Source organism: Onychomys torridus, chromosome 12 (genome assembly GCF_903995425.1).
Source record: "Onychomys torridus chromosome 12, mOncTor1.1, whole genome shotgun sequence".
Classification (NCBI taxonomy): domain Eukaryota; kingdom Metazoa; phylum Chordata; class Mammalia; order Rodentia; family Cricetidae; genus Onychomys; species Onychomys torridus.
In genome coordinates, this window is record NC_050454.1 from 68,518,051 (window position 1) to 68,531,262 (window position 13,212).

Sequence of the window (13,212 nt, forward strand, 5' to 3'; positions counted from 1 at the left end):
CTACATAGTAAGACCCTGTGTCAAACAAACAAACAAAACCCCCAGAATTAGAAAAACAACACAGACATCATGTTTTGACACCATTCTTCTGAACATGTATTTAAAAAAAAGGTGGCATAAGGCAGCAAGATGGCTCAGTGAGCGCACTTGTCACCGACCTGTCCTGTCTCTTGAGCTCACATGGTAGAGAGCAAGCTTGAGGATTGGGAACACTGTTGCCCTCCATCTCGAATCTGTCTACAATGTGCCATGGGGATGCTAGTGAATCACTTTTTTATTCTGTTTTTCATGAGTAATTCCAAGCAATGCTCTACAGCCAGAATTAGAAGCCCATTCAGACAGAATTTCCTATCATCAGAAGAAACGGCATTGTGTCCGACCACATGAGGAGCGATCGTTACATATCTAAGCACTGGCTCACACTCATTTCTCATTCTATTTCCCACAGTTAGAGTTGAGCCACCAGAGTTCGAGGTTGTTGGCTTTACGGATCACATAAATGTGATAGTGAAATTTCCACCTGTCACTCCGAAGATATACGGGGAGAGCATATGGAAAATACTAGGTTATACACCACTTGTCATCAGAGAACAGGCGGGGAAAAGCATTAAGATGGTAAGTGGATCCTCACGTTCAGATCAAAACAGTGCCAAGCTGGCTGTCTATCTTTCTCTATCTTTTCAAGAACTGTGTAAAGCCAGGGAAGGGATGCCTTTGAGAAGGTAGCTCAGTGTCTTCTGTCATGTTCAACACTCAGCATTGCAGAGAGAGAGAGAGAGAGAGAGAGAGAGAGAGAGATGGGGAGGGGTAAGAAAAGGGGAGAGAAGTTGTATCATCTCCTGTCACATTTCAGCCACGCTTCTTCATGTTCAAACCACGAATTGCAGCATTTTAGACTATTTCAGAAATGAGGTGTGTTCACTAGGACAATAACAACACTGTAGGATGAAAACTATAGACAGTAGGCCTCTTCTTTATTAAAGAAAATTGGCCTTTAAATCAAATTCAATCATGAAATAAAGAAGGCCATTGGTGTAACCCAGGTAATAGGTGGGAGTAGCCTGGACCAGTTGTTGGTGATGTCATCTTCCAGTGCTACATGTGTTTATAAATGGACTCCACAGTGTGGTGGAGGAAAAAGTTAAGGCCACAGCATGTTACAGTAGCTGAAATACAAGGACCCTGGACAAAGCTCAGGTAGGATATGTTAAATGTGAGATGCCAATATGGTGTTCGGAAGGAGACTGTGGGCCATATTGCAGGACCTGTATCTGGAGATAAAGGGAGAGTCCTTTGATAAGAGCGCCTTTGGTGAGTCCTGGGGCAAAGCCTGGTTGAATGGGCTCCAGGAAGGCCTTACAGGGCTTGGTCTCCTCCCGAGCCTTTCTTTTAAAGGGAAGGAATGATCTGTCGCAGCAGCTATAGAAAGTGAGCCTGAGAGGAGAGTTTCTAAGATGGGAGACGTGACAACGGCATGTCCACGTGCAGCTGGAACATCCTAGAGAGTTAGTGGAATGTTAGGAGCAAAGTAAAGAGTGCCTGTGGCCGGGAACAGACACCGTGGAGCACACAGGACAGACGCAGGGAGAAGAGTGTGGCCCAGTCCTTTTCTGTTCCTGTAAAGAAATACCTGGGGCTATATGCTTTATCGAGAAGGAGGTTTATTTTGACTCTTGCTTTTGGAGTTAAGGTTGAGAGATGATGTTTGATGATGGCCCTCCCATTAATAGACTATCATCTGAAGAGAACAGGAAGTATGCATGTGTGTGTTCAGGGGTACTTTTCTTTTTGAGCCACCAGGGTTTAATCATGGGGCTCCATTCAAATAACCCAAACTAATCCTCATCACATCCCAAAGGCCGCACCTCTAAACAACATTGTCAGTTAGGGTTCAGCCCCCAGTGAGGATCCTGTTTCAACATAGGAACCTCTGGAGGACACATTCAACCGTGTCCAAACAGAAACAGAGGTCACCTGCTTGACGGGAGCCTGTGCCCGGTGAAACCGCCAGCTACTGTCTTAGGCATGCTCAGGACCCTGGGAGCCGACTTCACACCCTTCCTCTGGGAGGTGCCAGCCTTGCTGCTGCCCATGTCCACCCCTGTCCCACTCCCCTTCTCTGTGACTTCCCTCCTTGCATAAGCTGTGGTTTGCTGAGTTGTCGCCTGTTTGATTCATGACCCCCTCCTCAAAGAGAAGCTGGTAGACACGGTCTTACCAAAGGCTTTATGGCTGGAAGTCCCAATGTCAGGGATTGCTGTGGAGAATGCACTTGAGATATTGTAAAATAAGACGTTTTATAAAGTGACTGTTTCGGGTAGAGGTGGGGCTAAGGAAACATGATGATATAGTAGAAATGACATCATGGAAACCTTCATCCCCTTTAGGACTTTTTCTTCTCATCCATAAAATGGAGCTGATAGGCCAGACGTCATGGTTTTAAAATATGTGCATATGGATAAACATGTGGTTTGACGATAAATTGCTTGCTTCTAGAGATTTATAACCCTTTTCACTAGTTAATCCTATGATGTTTTTAAAACTGTTTATGATTTGAAAAATGGAGCCTTTAGGGCTCACTTCTCACCAAGGTTTTAACTGGTCTCTCTCTCTCTCTCTCTCCCTCTCCCTCTGTGTGTGTGTGTGTGTGTGTGTGTGTGTGTGTCTGTGTCTGTGTGTGTCTGTCTCTGTCTGTGTGTGTCTGTCTATGTATGTCTGTGTTTCTTTTTACAGCACAAGCCCAAAATGAATAACGCCACTGGGAATTTCACCTATGTCCTCCGGGACTTACTTCCAAAGACAAACTACTGTGTATCTGTTTATTTTGAAGCTGAGAACTCCAATAGAGATCTGGAAGCCTCTCTAACTTCTCCCCTTAAATGCACCCTCCTTCAGCCTGGCCAGGAATCAGGTATGGCTAGGTTTTTAAAATTTGCACTTTTATTTTGATGGAAAATCTGCTGAATGAAAGAAAAAAACAACTCAAGTTCTAGTGTGCTCCTTTTTCCAATAAATGCATGTCACGGAGCTGTTCCTACTGGTCCGTCTCTAATGTTTGTCCTGCTGTAAGAATAACCAAATACCTGCCTGAGAAGGTCAGATCCCTGTGGCACTTTCCTTTAGGAAATCTGGGTTAAATTAAGCATGATGTGCCCTTTGGCCATTGTCTGTGCCTAGTGCTAGAAGATTCAAAGTTGCTTGAAGTCCTGGCATTAAAAGCCTGGGAAGGTACAGGATGTGAGTCCTAAGAATATTGGCTATGCAGGAGGGCAGGAGCCTTCTGAACAGAGACGAGACAGCCCCTGATGAAGTCAAGAAGGCTTTCTCTCGGAGACCCTGGAACTCCCCAACCTTTCTTTATCTGAGAAGCCCAGTGGCCAGAACAAAGGAGCATTGGCAGGAAGCATACAGTGTGGTGGAGCATGCCTGTACTCCAGCCTTCGGAAGGTGAGGCAGGATGATAAGTTTGAGGCCACCCCAGCCTGGGTTATATAGCAAGAGCCTGCCTCAAAAAAGAAAAGACATGAAAGAAGAGCAGTTGAGTTTAGGCACCCTCCCGATTTTCTCAGTCACTAGCTCTCCAGGGGCCTCACTGGAAGAAAAAGGTTTTCTGAAAAGCCCCCCAGAGACCGGCTTTCTAAATTCCTCAGCCCCAAAGACATTGTCCTAAACATTGTCATGCATCCGAGTAAAATGAAGATTGTATTTGCAAGGGAATGGAGAGGTGGTTTGAATCGTAAATGTCCCCCACACATAATAGGAGCTCTTGACCTCCAGCTGATGGCACCATTTCGGGTCTTTCTGGAAACTTTGGGGGGTTGGATCTAACCTTTGAAGGCCACACCCACCCCTGGTTCCTGCTGTGTGGCATGTTCTCTGTTTCTCACCCACCACTTGAAAGGCTTCCGGTGCACACTCCTGCCATCAAGCCGAGCTCCTCTGCCCCTCCTTCCCTGCCAGGATAGACAAACTCTCTGAAACCGTGAGCCAAAGCAAATCTTGTCATTTCTTCTCTCGGGCAGACTGCCACAATGTTGCCAAAGTAACTATTACAGCTGACTTAACTGCTTGGGGGATTCAGCAAGCTGCACAGCACAGGGCCTGGTACTAGATCTCACTGACCTCCTCCAAGCCAAAGGATGCACAGGCTGATATTAACAGCAAAAGGCCAGCCTTTACCTTAAGTTGTGTTCCAGTCTCTAGCATGCAGGTCCACAAATCTACTAACATCCACCCCAAACAAGTCAGTGGACTCGTGTCTGACACCAGGCCTCTTAACTCCACCACAGCCAGTACTTCAGCTCATTTCTGACCCATTACCCAGTCAGCGCAGAGCAGGCAGGATCAGGACCTATTTCCACAGGACACCCCCCCCCCTTCAGATGCTAGCCAAAGTTCAAGGTCTTTAGACCACATGGACTCCTGTCCAACTTGGCTATAAAATCAAAGTCCCCCAAATTCCTCTCAGATCCAATAATTGGATGATGTGCCTCCCAGAACTTCTGTGGCTATTCGGGATAAAGGTCCTACGTGAGTCTAGTGAAGAACTGCATGGGACAAGTGATGGAGAGTCTGGACAGAGGGTTTCTTCTGTGCGGTCAGCCTCCCAGAACGTCAGTATGTTCACTGACCCAGAAGATCACCAAGTCCCCTGTTCAGGGATTTAGCTGGGTCTAAGTCACTGGCCACAGCATGAGATTAAATCTCCTAAAGGAGGGCCAGACTAGAAGGGATGGCACCTCCTGGTCATACCGGTTATTTTCTCTACAGATCAGCCCTCGCCCGGAAGCTGTCTCACTTGCTCCAGGGGTCACTTCATTAGCTAAACTTAGATGTAGCTGCTACCTTAGTTGTTGGGTTTTTTTTGTTGTTTTTTTTTTTTTCTGCTGCTATAATGAAATAACCCAAGTGGATAACTTTATATAAAGAAGGGACATTTAGGGGAGTGGAGAGATGGCTCAGTAGTAAAAAGCACTGGCTGTTCTTCCAGAGGTCCTGAGTTCAATTCCCAGCAACCACATGGTGGCTCACAACCGTCTATAGTGGGATCTGATGCCCTCTTCCAGCATAAACTCCTACATGCAGATAGAACACTGTATACATAAAATAAATAAATAAATAAATCTGAAGGGGGGTGTTTATTTTTCCTAGAATTATGGGCTGGGAAATCCAAACTAGGAAGGCTTCCTTTCTGAATCATAGCATTGTAGGAGATGTCACATGCCATGGAGGGGAAGTAGCAAGCTGTTTTATGCCGAAGTCACATCGGCAGCATCTCACCCATCCCCATAATTACTCCATACATGAGGACAGAGCCTCGTGACCCAAGCACTTCCTAAACAGCCCACCTCCCTCTACCTTCTGGGTGGGCACTAACTGCACAGGAGACTTTGCAGCCATAGCAGGCCCCAATGGTGTCTGTTAAAAGCAGCAGCTTTCACTAAGGGAATTTCAGGAGGTTTGAAGCCCTATGCCTAGAACCAAGAACAGGAGGAAGAGAGAGAGGTGTATTTGAACATATGCATAAGTATATATACTTGGACATAAAACATCATGATCTTATATACAGATAAAAACTCTCACAAGCAATAATAATTCAAGTTAGGGTCGATGAAATGGCTCAGTAAGTAAAGGTGCTTGCTGCCACGTCTGATCCCCACACAGTGGGAGAAAAGAAGGAACTCCAGAAGGTTGTCTTGTAACCTCCACAAGCACACTGCGGCATGTGCACACACACACACACACACACACACACACACACACACACACACACAAAAATAAATCCAAGTTAGCAAAACTGCAGAGGAAGTTACTGTGACGAGCTGCTAACCCAGCAGCTGGCCATTCTCTGGAGGTTGACATTCTCACCTCACCCAACCCCATGCTCTACCTGCTAAGACATGGGCTTGCAATAGCATGCTGTGGGCCCATCCCACCATCATCTGGTGTTAAGACATTGTTTATGTGCCTTCGGCCTCCCTTCTGTCACTAACTGAGACAGTTAAAGGGCAAGGAACCACAACTACCCAAACAGTTGTGTTTTCTTGTCTGGCACTCAGCAATCACACAGATTCAGAAAATATGACCCCTCCCACTGACCAGCTGCCGTCTGAGCTACTCTTAACCAGCAAAACCAGTGGTCCAGCAGATGCAGCCAAGAGTAGGGCTTACTCTTAGGGTAACAGCCACAGGAGGATTTTAACCCAGAGATAGGGTGAGACATCAACCCCTTGTTGGTCCCTAAATTCATCAGTGGTCTCTTAGCAAACCCTGAGGATCTATTCACTTGACAAACACATCAGTGACAGAAATCGCAATCTCCGACGTTGTGGGACTCCCACCACAGTAGGAGACAAATTGTGAGATTAAAAGATAGAAACAAAATGACACTAAGAACCGTGGGGGAGAGAAAGCAAGACAGTCGGTGAGGGAGTGTCTGGGAGGGATGGGCAGCCACTGTTTTAAATATGGCCATCTTGGCGCACATCCCCTTCGATTTCTGTCCAACTGTGATTTGTGTGGAGGTGGGCGAACTTCAGAAGGGGGTGAGGGAGCAAGTGTAGACCAGCAAGAACTAGTGTGTGCCCTCGGCATGGGTGCCCTTGGATCAGCAGCCCAGTCCCGGGGGCTTCTCGGGAACTTGTCACACCCTCCGTCACTGGGGTGGTTACTCGTCCTGGGTGGTGTGTGTGATCTTCAGGTGGGAGCTACTTTGCCTTGGCCGAGGTCAAGTCCTTCGGAAGCAACTCACACTTAGCTGTTAGCATGCACGGAAGCATCCATGGCTCGCTGATGGGTAAAGGGATGTGGGTGGGACACCTACAGCATCCGCCACGGATGGCTAAAGAAAGTACTTCCAGATGAGGGCCCAAGGGAGGTGTGGTAGGCAGAGGACCAGTCACATAAAGATATCTGTATCTTGGCCCTAGACATGTCAACATGCTTCCTCCTGGGGCCAAAGAGGCTTGGTAGTTCCTAATAAATTGAGAATGGAGATAGATTATCCCAGACCACCCATATGGGCCTCCTGGGAGCACAGAGGACCTTACAAGGAAAGGAGACAGAGGACAGTGAGAGACTGGGAGTCACCTGTCAGCTGACTCTGAGGATGAAGAAGGGGCTCTCCAAAGCAGAAAAAGGCACAGAAATGGATCTCTGATGCCATCCTACAAACACCCTGACCTTGATTCCAGTGAAACTCATTTTGGATGTCTAACATTGGAACTGTAAGCCAATCTGAGTTGAGCTGGGCTTTGCCACCTTGCTTCTGTAGGCAAGACCATAGGAGCAAAGCCAATGCGTCTCGGAGACATAGCAAGGAGGGAATTTCCGTACAATGGGTCCAGTGAATGCTAAGTGCTTGCAGCAGCGTTGACTTGCAGTGAAGTGAGCAAAGGAGGAACAGTAACTGGTTTAGGTCAGAGAGGGTGGGAGACTCTAGATGATATAGGTCTGGAAAAGTCATTAGGAGGGATGGGGACCCCAGGGGGACTTGATCAGATCTAACTTAGGATGTAGGAGGAACAATGGTATACCACAAAGTGGGGGACCCAGGCGGCTCCCTGACAGTCACTGCAATAATCTGAGTGGTTCTCATCCAGAGAGACCAGCAGGGAAGAATTCAGAGAAGCATTAGCCATCATCAGTCCGCTGCAGAGAACAGCAGTCTTAAATCACCGTCCTTGTGAAAGACAAGACACATCCAAGGCCAAGATTTGAAATACAAATCTGGCCTCTGCTTCTCAGAATGAGCTGATCCAAACCTCTCTTAGGAAGCTGATCTACAATGATAACATACCCAAGTAATCGGCCACAGCCCAAGAGAGATTTCTTTTACGTTACCACTAAGCTAAAACCAAACACATAATCTTCAAGTGACGAAGACGTCTGAGACAGATGACAACTCGCCCTGGGAGAAGCGTTGCTCTGGCTTGCTGCTGACTGCCGTTTGCACAATGCTCTCTGTAGTGTGTCCTCGGAGCTGACTGCACTGCTCTCCTGCAGACACTTTAGAAAGCTGCGTAGACCTGTGGGTCATCTGTGAGTCAGAATCCTCATGTCATGCCAAGGCCTCGCCCCTGGGGGTTATTCGGGTTTATCTCTCCCTTCTTAGGAAGTGTGTAAAGACGTAGTGTGTCTGAAAGCTGAGCCTAGGCCTCTCTCCGCGAGCCAAGACTCTGTTCGGAAGTCAGTGTTAACCACCACTGCCGGGCTCTCGTTAATTCGCCTTTTAGAAGGCTTGAAGTTTGCGGTCCATTTTCAGACCCTTTCTCTATGTCTGTTTTCCCTGAAGCTCTGGAGAAGGGTTCCTGCTAATTTAGATCCTTTCTGGAAATTTAAGAGAACTGTGCATGAGGCGACTCACTGCGCCTCAGGTCACTCATTTTACTAAAATGTCTTTCAACTCGGAGGTAGAAATCTTCCCAAAGGAAGCAGGCCAAGGAGTTAAGGGAAGCTCTTCATAGGCAAAGCAAGTTCGGGGTTTGGGTTCCCGATGTGGCCGAGGCTGAGCCTCCCAACGGCCCAGTTGGTTTTCCAGGCTGGTGCTCCATCCTCCAACTCTTCCACCTGGGCCCATAGGGTGAGCATCACAGGCATTTGAGATGTGACAGAGGACGCAGGTTTCTAGCTCTACCCAGTTTTTTTGTTTTGTTTCTTTTCTTTTATTTTTTGTTGTTGTTTTTGTTTTGTTTGTTTTGTTTTTGTTTGTTTGTTTGTTTTGGGGTTTGTTTTGTTTTGTTTTTTGAGACAGGGTTTCTCTGTGTAGTTTTTGCAGCTTTCCTGGATCTCACTCTGTAGACCAGGCTGGCCTTGAACTCACAGAGATCTGCCTGGCTCTGCCTCTGAGTGCTGGGATTAAAGGCGTGTGCCACCACCGCCCATCTGTTTCTGCCCGGTTTTGATCTTCAAAGTTTAAAGAGCCACTCAGCTAGCAGCTACTCTATTGTGGCTATAGAACATAAACTATTTTCTTTAATTTTTACTTTGAAAACATAAATATATTTTGTTTAAAATATATGCACTTAGATTAGTTTCCATTCTTTGGTATTTAGCAATATAATTTTTTTCAAACTTTTGCTTCCCCTGCATTAACTTCTGACACCAGACCAATGTGGCCATGCATTTAATTTCTTTTGAATAAAGTCATGTATCTTTTCATCAACAGGATCGCCAGACTTTGCCAAAGTAGGAATAATTATTGGGTGTTTGATAATGGTGGTCTTCATAATCACCATCATGCTGAAACGGATTGGTTATATATGCTTAAAAAACAATTTCCCCAAAGCCTTGGTATGTAGTTTTTCTATCTTTTTTTCTTATTTTAACTTAATAATTTTTTTATATATGTAACATGCTTGCAGGAAATAGTCTCATTTTCCCAAAACATCAGTCATCTCGGTCAATCTAGAGTCTTTGTTGTCCCTGCAAGAAAATGCATTTGGGCATTTTCTGTTTTCTGTGTTTTCTACCTATTCCCTCTCCCTCTCCTTTTCTCTCCCTTCTTTACTATTTTCTGTTTTCTACCTATCCCCTCTCCTCTCCATCTTCCTAAACCTCCTATGTTTCCACTCAACTGCCTTTGCCGACCACTTATCATTTCTCCTATCATATTGTCCCCTTTACATTTTTTGTAACGTTTCCAATAGAAATGCCTGATTTTCTCCTGGTGTAGCTCATCCGCCTTATTCTGTCCTCCGGCAGCTACTGCCGTCCACAGCCCGCAGTTGCAGCCACTTCGTTCTGGTGTTACCTGGGGTCTGTCTACTGTCACTCTCCATTAAGCAAATCCTCTGGAAATAGGAAGATATGACACTCTCAGCCTACTGTGTTTGCCGATGCATTTTTACAAGAAAGATCAATATTGAGGGACCAAACTCAGAGTCTGAACATGATAGTAAAAATTTTAAATGGTTACTGTTTGGAATTTGACAAATCCTTGTTGACTCTATACTGAATGATGTTGTATTACAAGTGTTGGTGTGTGGAACAAGGCAAACAAAAGCCCCGCCCATGGGCCTTAGTTTGAAGTGTAGGGCAGACAGTGATAATTTATAAATGAGACTATTAAGCTCAAAAGTTTACATTACTCGGAAGCTAAATTTTTATGTCAGTAATCTGCCCTACATCGTGAGTACTGGTCCAGCAAGGCTAGACAAGAAGACTGTCCCAGAGAAAAAAATCAAAAGGTTTGGGAAAGCCACTGTATACTTAAATTGGCTATGTTTAATTAGAGAATAAGAATGAAGCTGTTTCCAACCTCAGAGAAATTAAGTGCACACACCACTGTGTAAAGCCCACTGAATTTTCCCCCAACCCAAACAACCATGTAACTTATGTCCAGATCAAGAAACCACACACACACACACACACACACACACACACACACACACACAGCCACCTCTCCCGGAATTCTCTCTTGCCACTTTCCAAGGCACCAATGGTCACCCAGATTAGTCCAGATTACTAGTGGCATAGGTTATTTGCTTGGTTTTTATATTTATAGGAATAGATTTTCAGTAGCCCCAAAATCCATACAATTACAGAAGCAGCGAATTACTTTTTAATTTAAGGAGTAAATCTAATAACATGCATGCCCATCATGTAGGAAAGGATCCAGTCTTACTGAAAAGGATAACTGTCAAAGGAAAAGCCCAGAAACATGGGTCCAGGCATTGAAGCCTGATGTGTAACAGTGACAGTGCAATCTGGTGGGGTAACCATGGCTGGTGACAGGGTTATCTGTACTAGAGGGATTATATAGGATCCCTCTCTGCCTCACACCACACAGCTAAGTGCATAATAAATCTAGAGGCTGGGTGTGGAATCCTGTAGCATGGAGTATGCTTAGCAGGCAAAGGGCCCTGAATTCAATTCCCAGCCAGCATACACACACACACACACACACAGAGAGAGAGAGAGAGAGAGAGAGAGAGAGAGAGAGAGAGAGAGTCCTGCTTCATAGCGCACTTGGGAAGGCAAAGGGATTTAGAAAATGGCTTGCGTCCACGGGCTTCATGCAGCCATAGCCAGGGCATCTAAATGCATGGCTCTTCCTTGGCGGTGTTTTCTAAGCGATGCAGCATTCCATTCATGCAGCATTTGTGTTGTACTGAGTTCTGTAAACAATCTAGCACGACTGAACGTGTACGTGTACTGGAGGGAGTGCATAGGTGGCATGCAAATGCTGTGACATTTTATATGGAGGACCTTAGCATCCTTGGCATTTGGAAACACAGGAGCAGTGCCCGGCAACTGGCAAGTGCCGCACAACCACCTGTTATTAATGTGAGCACATCCACATCGCCTCACAGGGAATACTAAGCTTTATGTTAAAGAGCTAGTGAAAGACTTTCTCTCCCTTCCTCCCTCCCTCCCTTCTGTCCTCCCTCCCTCTCTCCCTCCTTCTCTCCCTAGAATTTCCGTAACTTTTTATCGTGGATATTCCCTGAACTGCCACCCTCAGAGGCAGTCGACAAGCTGGAGGTCATTCCTACGAACAAAAAGAAGAAAGTGTGGAATTACGATTATGGAGACGAAAGTGACAGCGACGATGAAGTCCCCAAAGCAAGTGCCACCGGTTACACCATGCACGGACTGATGGGCAAGCCTCTGAGCCAGGCCTCTGACTCCTCAGCCGACCCCCAGGAGTCCCACCTGGAGGAAGACTCCACTGCTGAGGAATCTGATGACCCTGCAGCAGAGGCTGGGGCGGAGCCAGAACTCTGCAGGGAGGCTGCGGTGGGGCCAGGCTTCAGGCCTTCAGAAGACCCCAGTGGCCCCTACGAGAGGAGAGACAGTGTGCTCCAGGACTCCGTCCCCGGGGATGACAGCAGCAGCTCCGTGAACGGGCCGGAGGACAAAGTTATCTTCAACGTGAACTTAAACTCGGTGTTTCTGAGAGCTCTCCACGATGACTCCGAAGAAGCCTCAGAGGTGCTATCTCTTGCAGAAGACACGGTCTACCTAGACGAGGGTCCCCACAGGACAGAGTCAGGCCTCCTGATGGCCGGTGGGGACGGGACACAACTGCCCCATCCTGGCTTCTCTTCCCAGAGTCTGTGGACTGAGGACGAGTCATCTGTAAAAACGGACACCTCGGACTCTGATGCTGACGCAGGGGATGGCTACATTATGAGATGACTCCAGAAGCAATTCGTTAGCTGGCGCTGAGCACCTCCAGGGTTCTCTTCACAGCCTGACTGCATACCCGGTGGGGTGGCCTGCCGGTGTCAACTGGAGAGCCCTGGCGGATCTTGCTGACCGCCTTCCCTCTGCAGAGTCCCAGTTTGGGGAAGCCATATTGTTTACATGGGTCACGAGCAAGCGCTGCTCATCCCCTTTCCACTAACGCACTCAAGGTGGGACCGTGTTATGTTTCCCAGGGAACAGTGTTGAGCGGGGCTTCCAGGGGCAGCCACGTCGTCCTCTGGTTATTTCTAGGAAATGATTAGATTGAAGAAGAGAAAAGGAAGAAGAAGGAAAAAAAACTGGTCAGGCAGCATTTAGCGGGGCTCAGGGAGTGAGCCTAAAAGCAGGCAAAAGGGGATTTAGCTCAGTGGCAGAGCGCTTGCCTAGCAAGGCCCTCGGTTCGGGCCTCAGCTCTGGGGAAAAAAAAGTAAATAAATAAAACTTAGGGGAAAAAAAGGGGGAAGAGGAAGGGCATGCCGTGCAGGGGGGAGGAAGGAAGTGCACGGACTCAGCCCTTTTCCTCCACTCAGAGACGTTCATTCTTGCCCATCCATAAAACCCCCCACAGTAAAGAGGGGGTGGGAGAAGCCATGTGAGTAATTCTAGGATCCGACAGACGACTCAGAGAGAGGACACCGGCGTGGGGGGGGGGGGGGAGTGAAGGGGCAAAATCTCAGTGCCTGCTGTATTTTGAGGTTTGGGTTTTGGTTTTTAAAGAGCCAAAGCGAGCATTTCAAGGGCCTCAGAATAAACCGGGGATACGAGCCTTCGAGTCCCACCTCACAATTTTTAAAACACTCTGTACAGATTTGGATCACAGTCGCTGTGAGCCTGGGAGAGGAAAGTTCTCAAGTGTCACGGAGGGGGAGCCAGACATCTGACAGTTCATGGGTGACTTTGGGGTTCTTGCACGGGTTTTATTGATTGATATGCGAGGCCTCTTCGATCTTCCACGTCTAGCACTATGATTACAGGAGTGCATTGTCCTCAGATTGGACCCAGGACTTCACGGTGCCAGGCGAG

General features: G+C 47.1%; 1 protein-coding gene across 1 annotated transcript in view; it reads left to right on the forward strand.

Moving 5' to 3' along the window:
* The window catches only part of Ifnar2 (interferon alpha and beta receptor subunit 2), a 32,382-nt gene extending 19,910 nt beyond the window's left edge, over positions 1-12,472 (forward strand). Inside the window, exons 6-9 of the mRNA XM_036203768.1 lie at positions 449-615; positions 2,734-2,911; positions 9,167-9,291; positions 11,416-12,472. Of these exons, the coding sequence (XP_036059661.1) occupies positions 449-615; positions 2,734-2,911; positions 9,167-9,291; positions 11,416-12,141 (1,196 nt within the window). The 3' untranslated portion in view covers positions 12,142-12,472. The remainder of the gene's footprint in view (positions 1-448; positions 616-2,733; positions 2,912-9,166; positions 9,292-11,415) is intronic.
* The last annotated feature ends 740 nt before the right edge of the window (positions 12,473-13,212 follow it).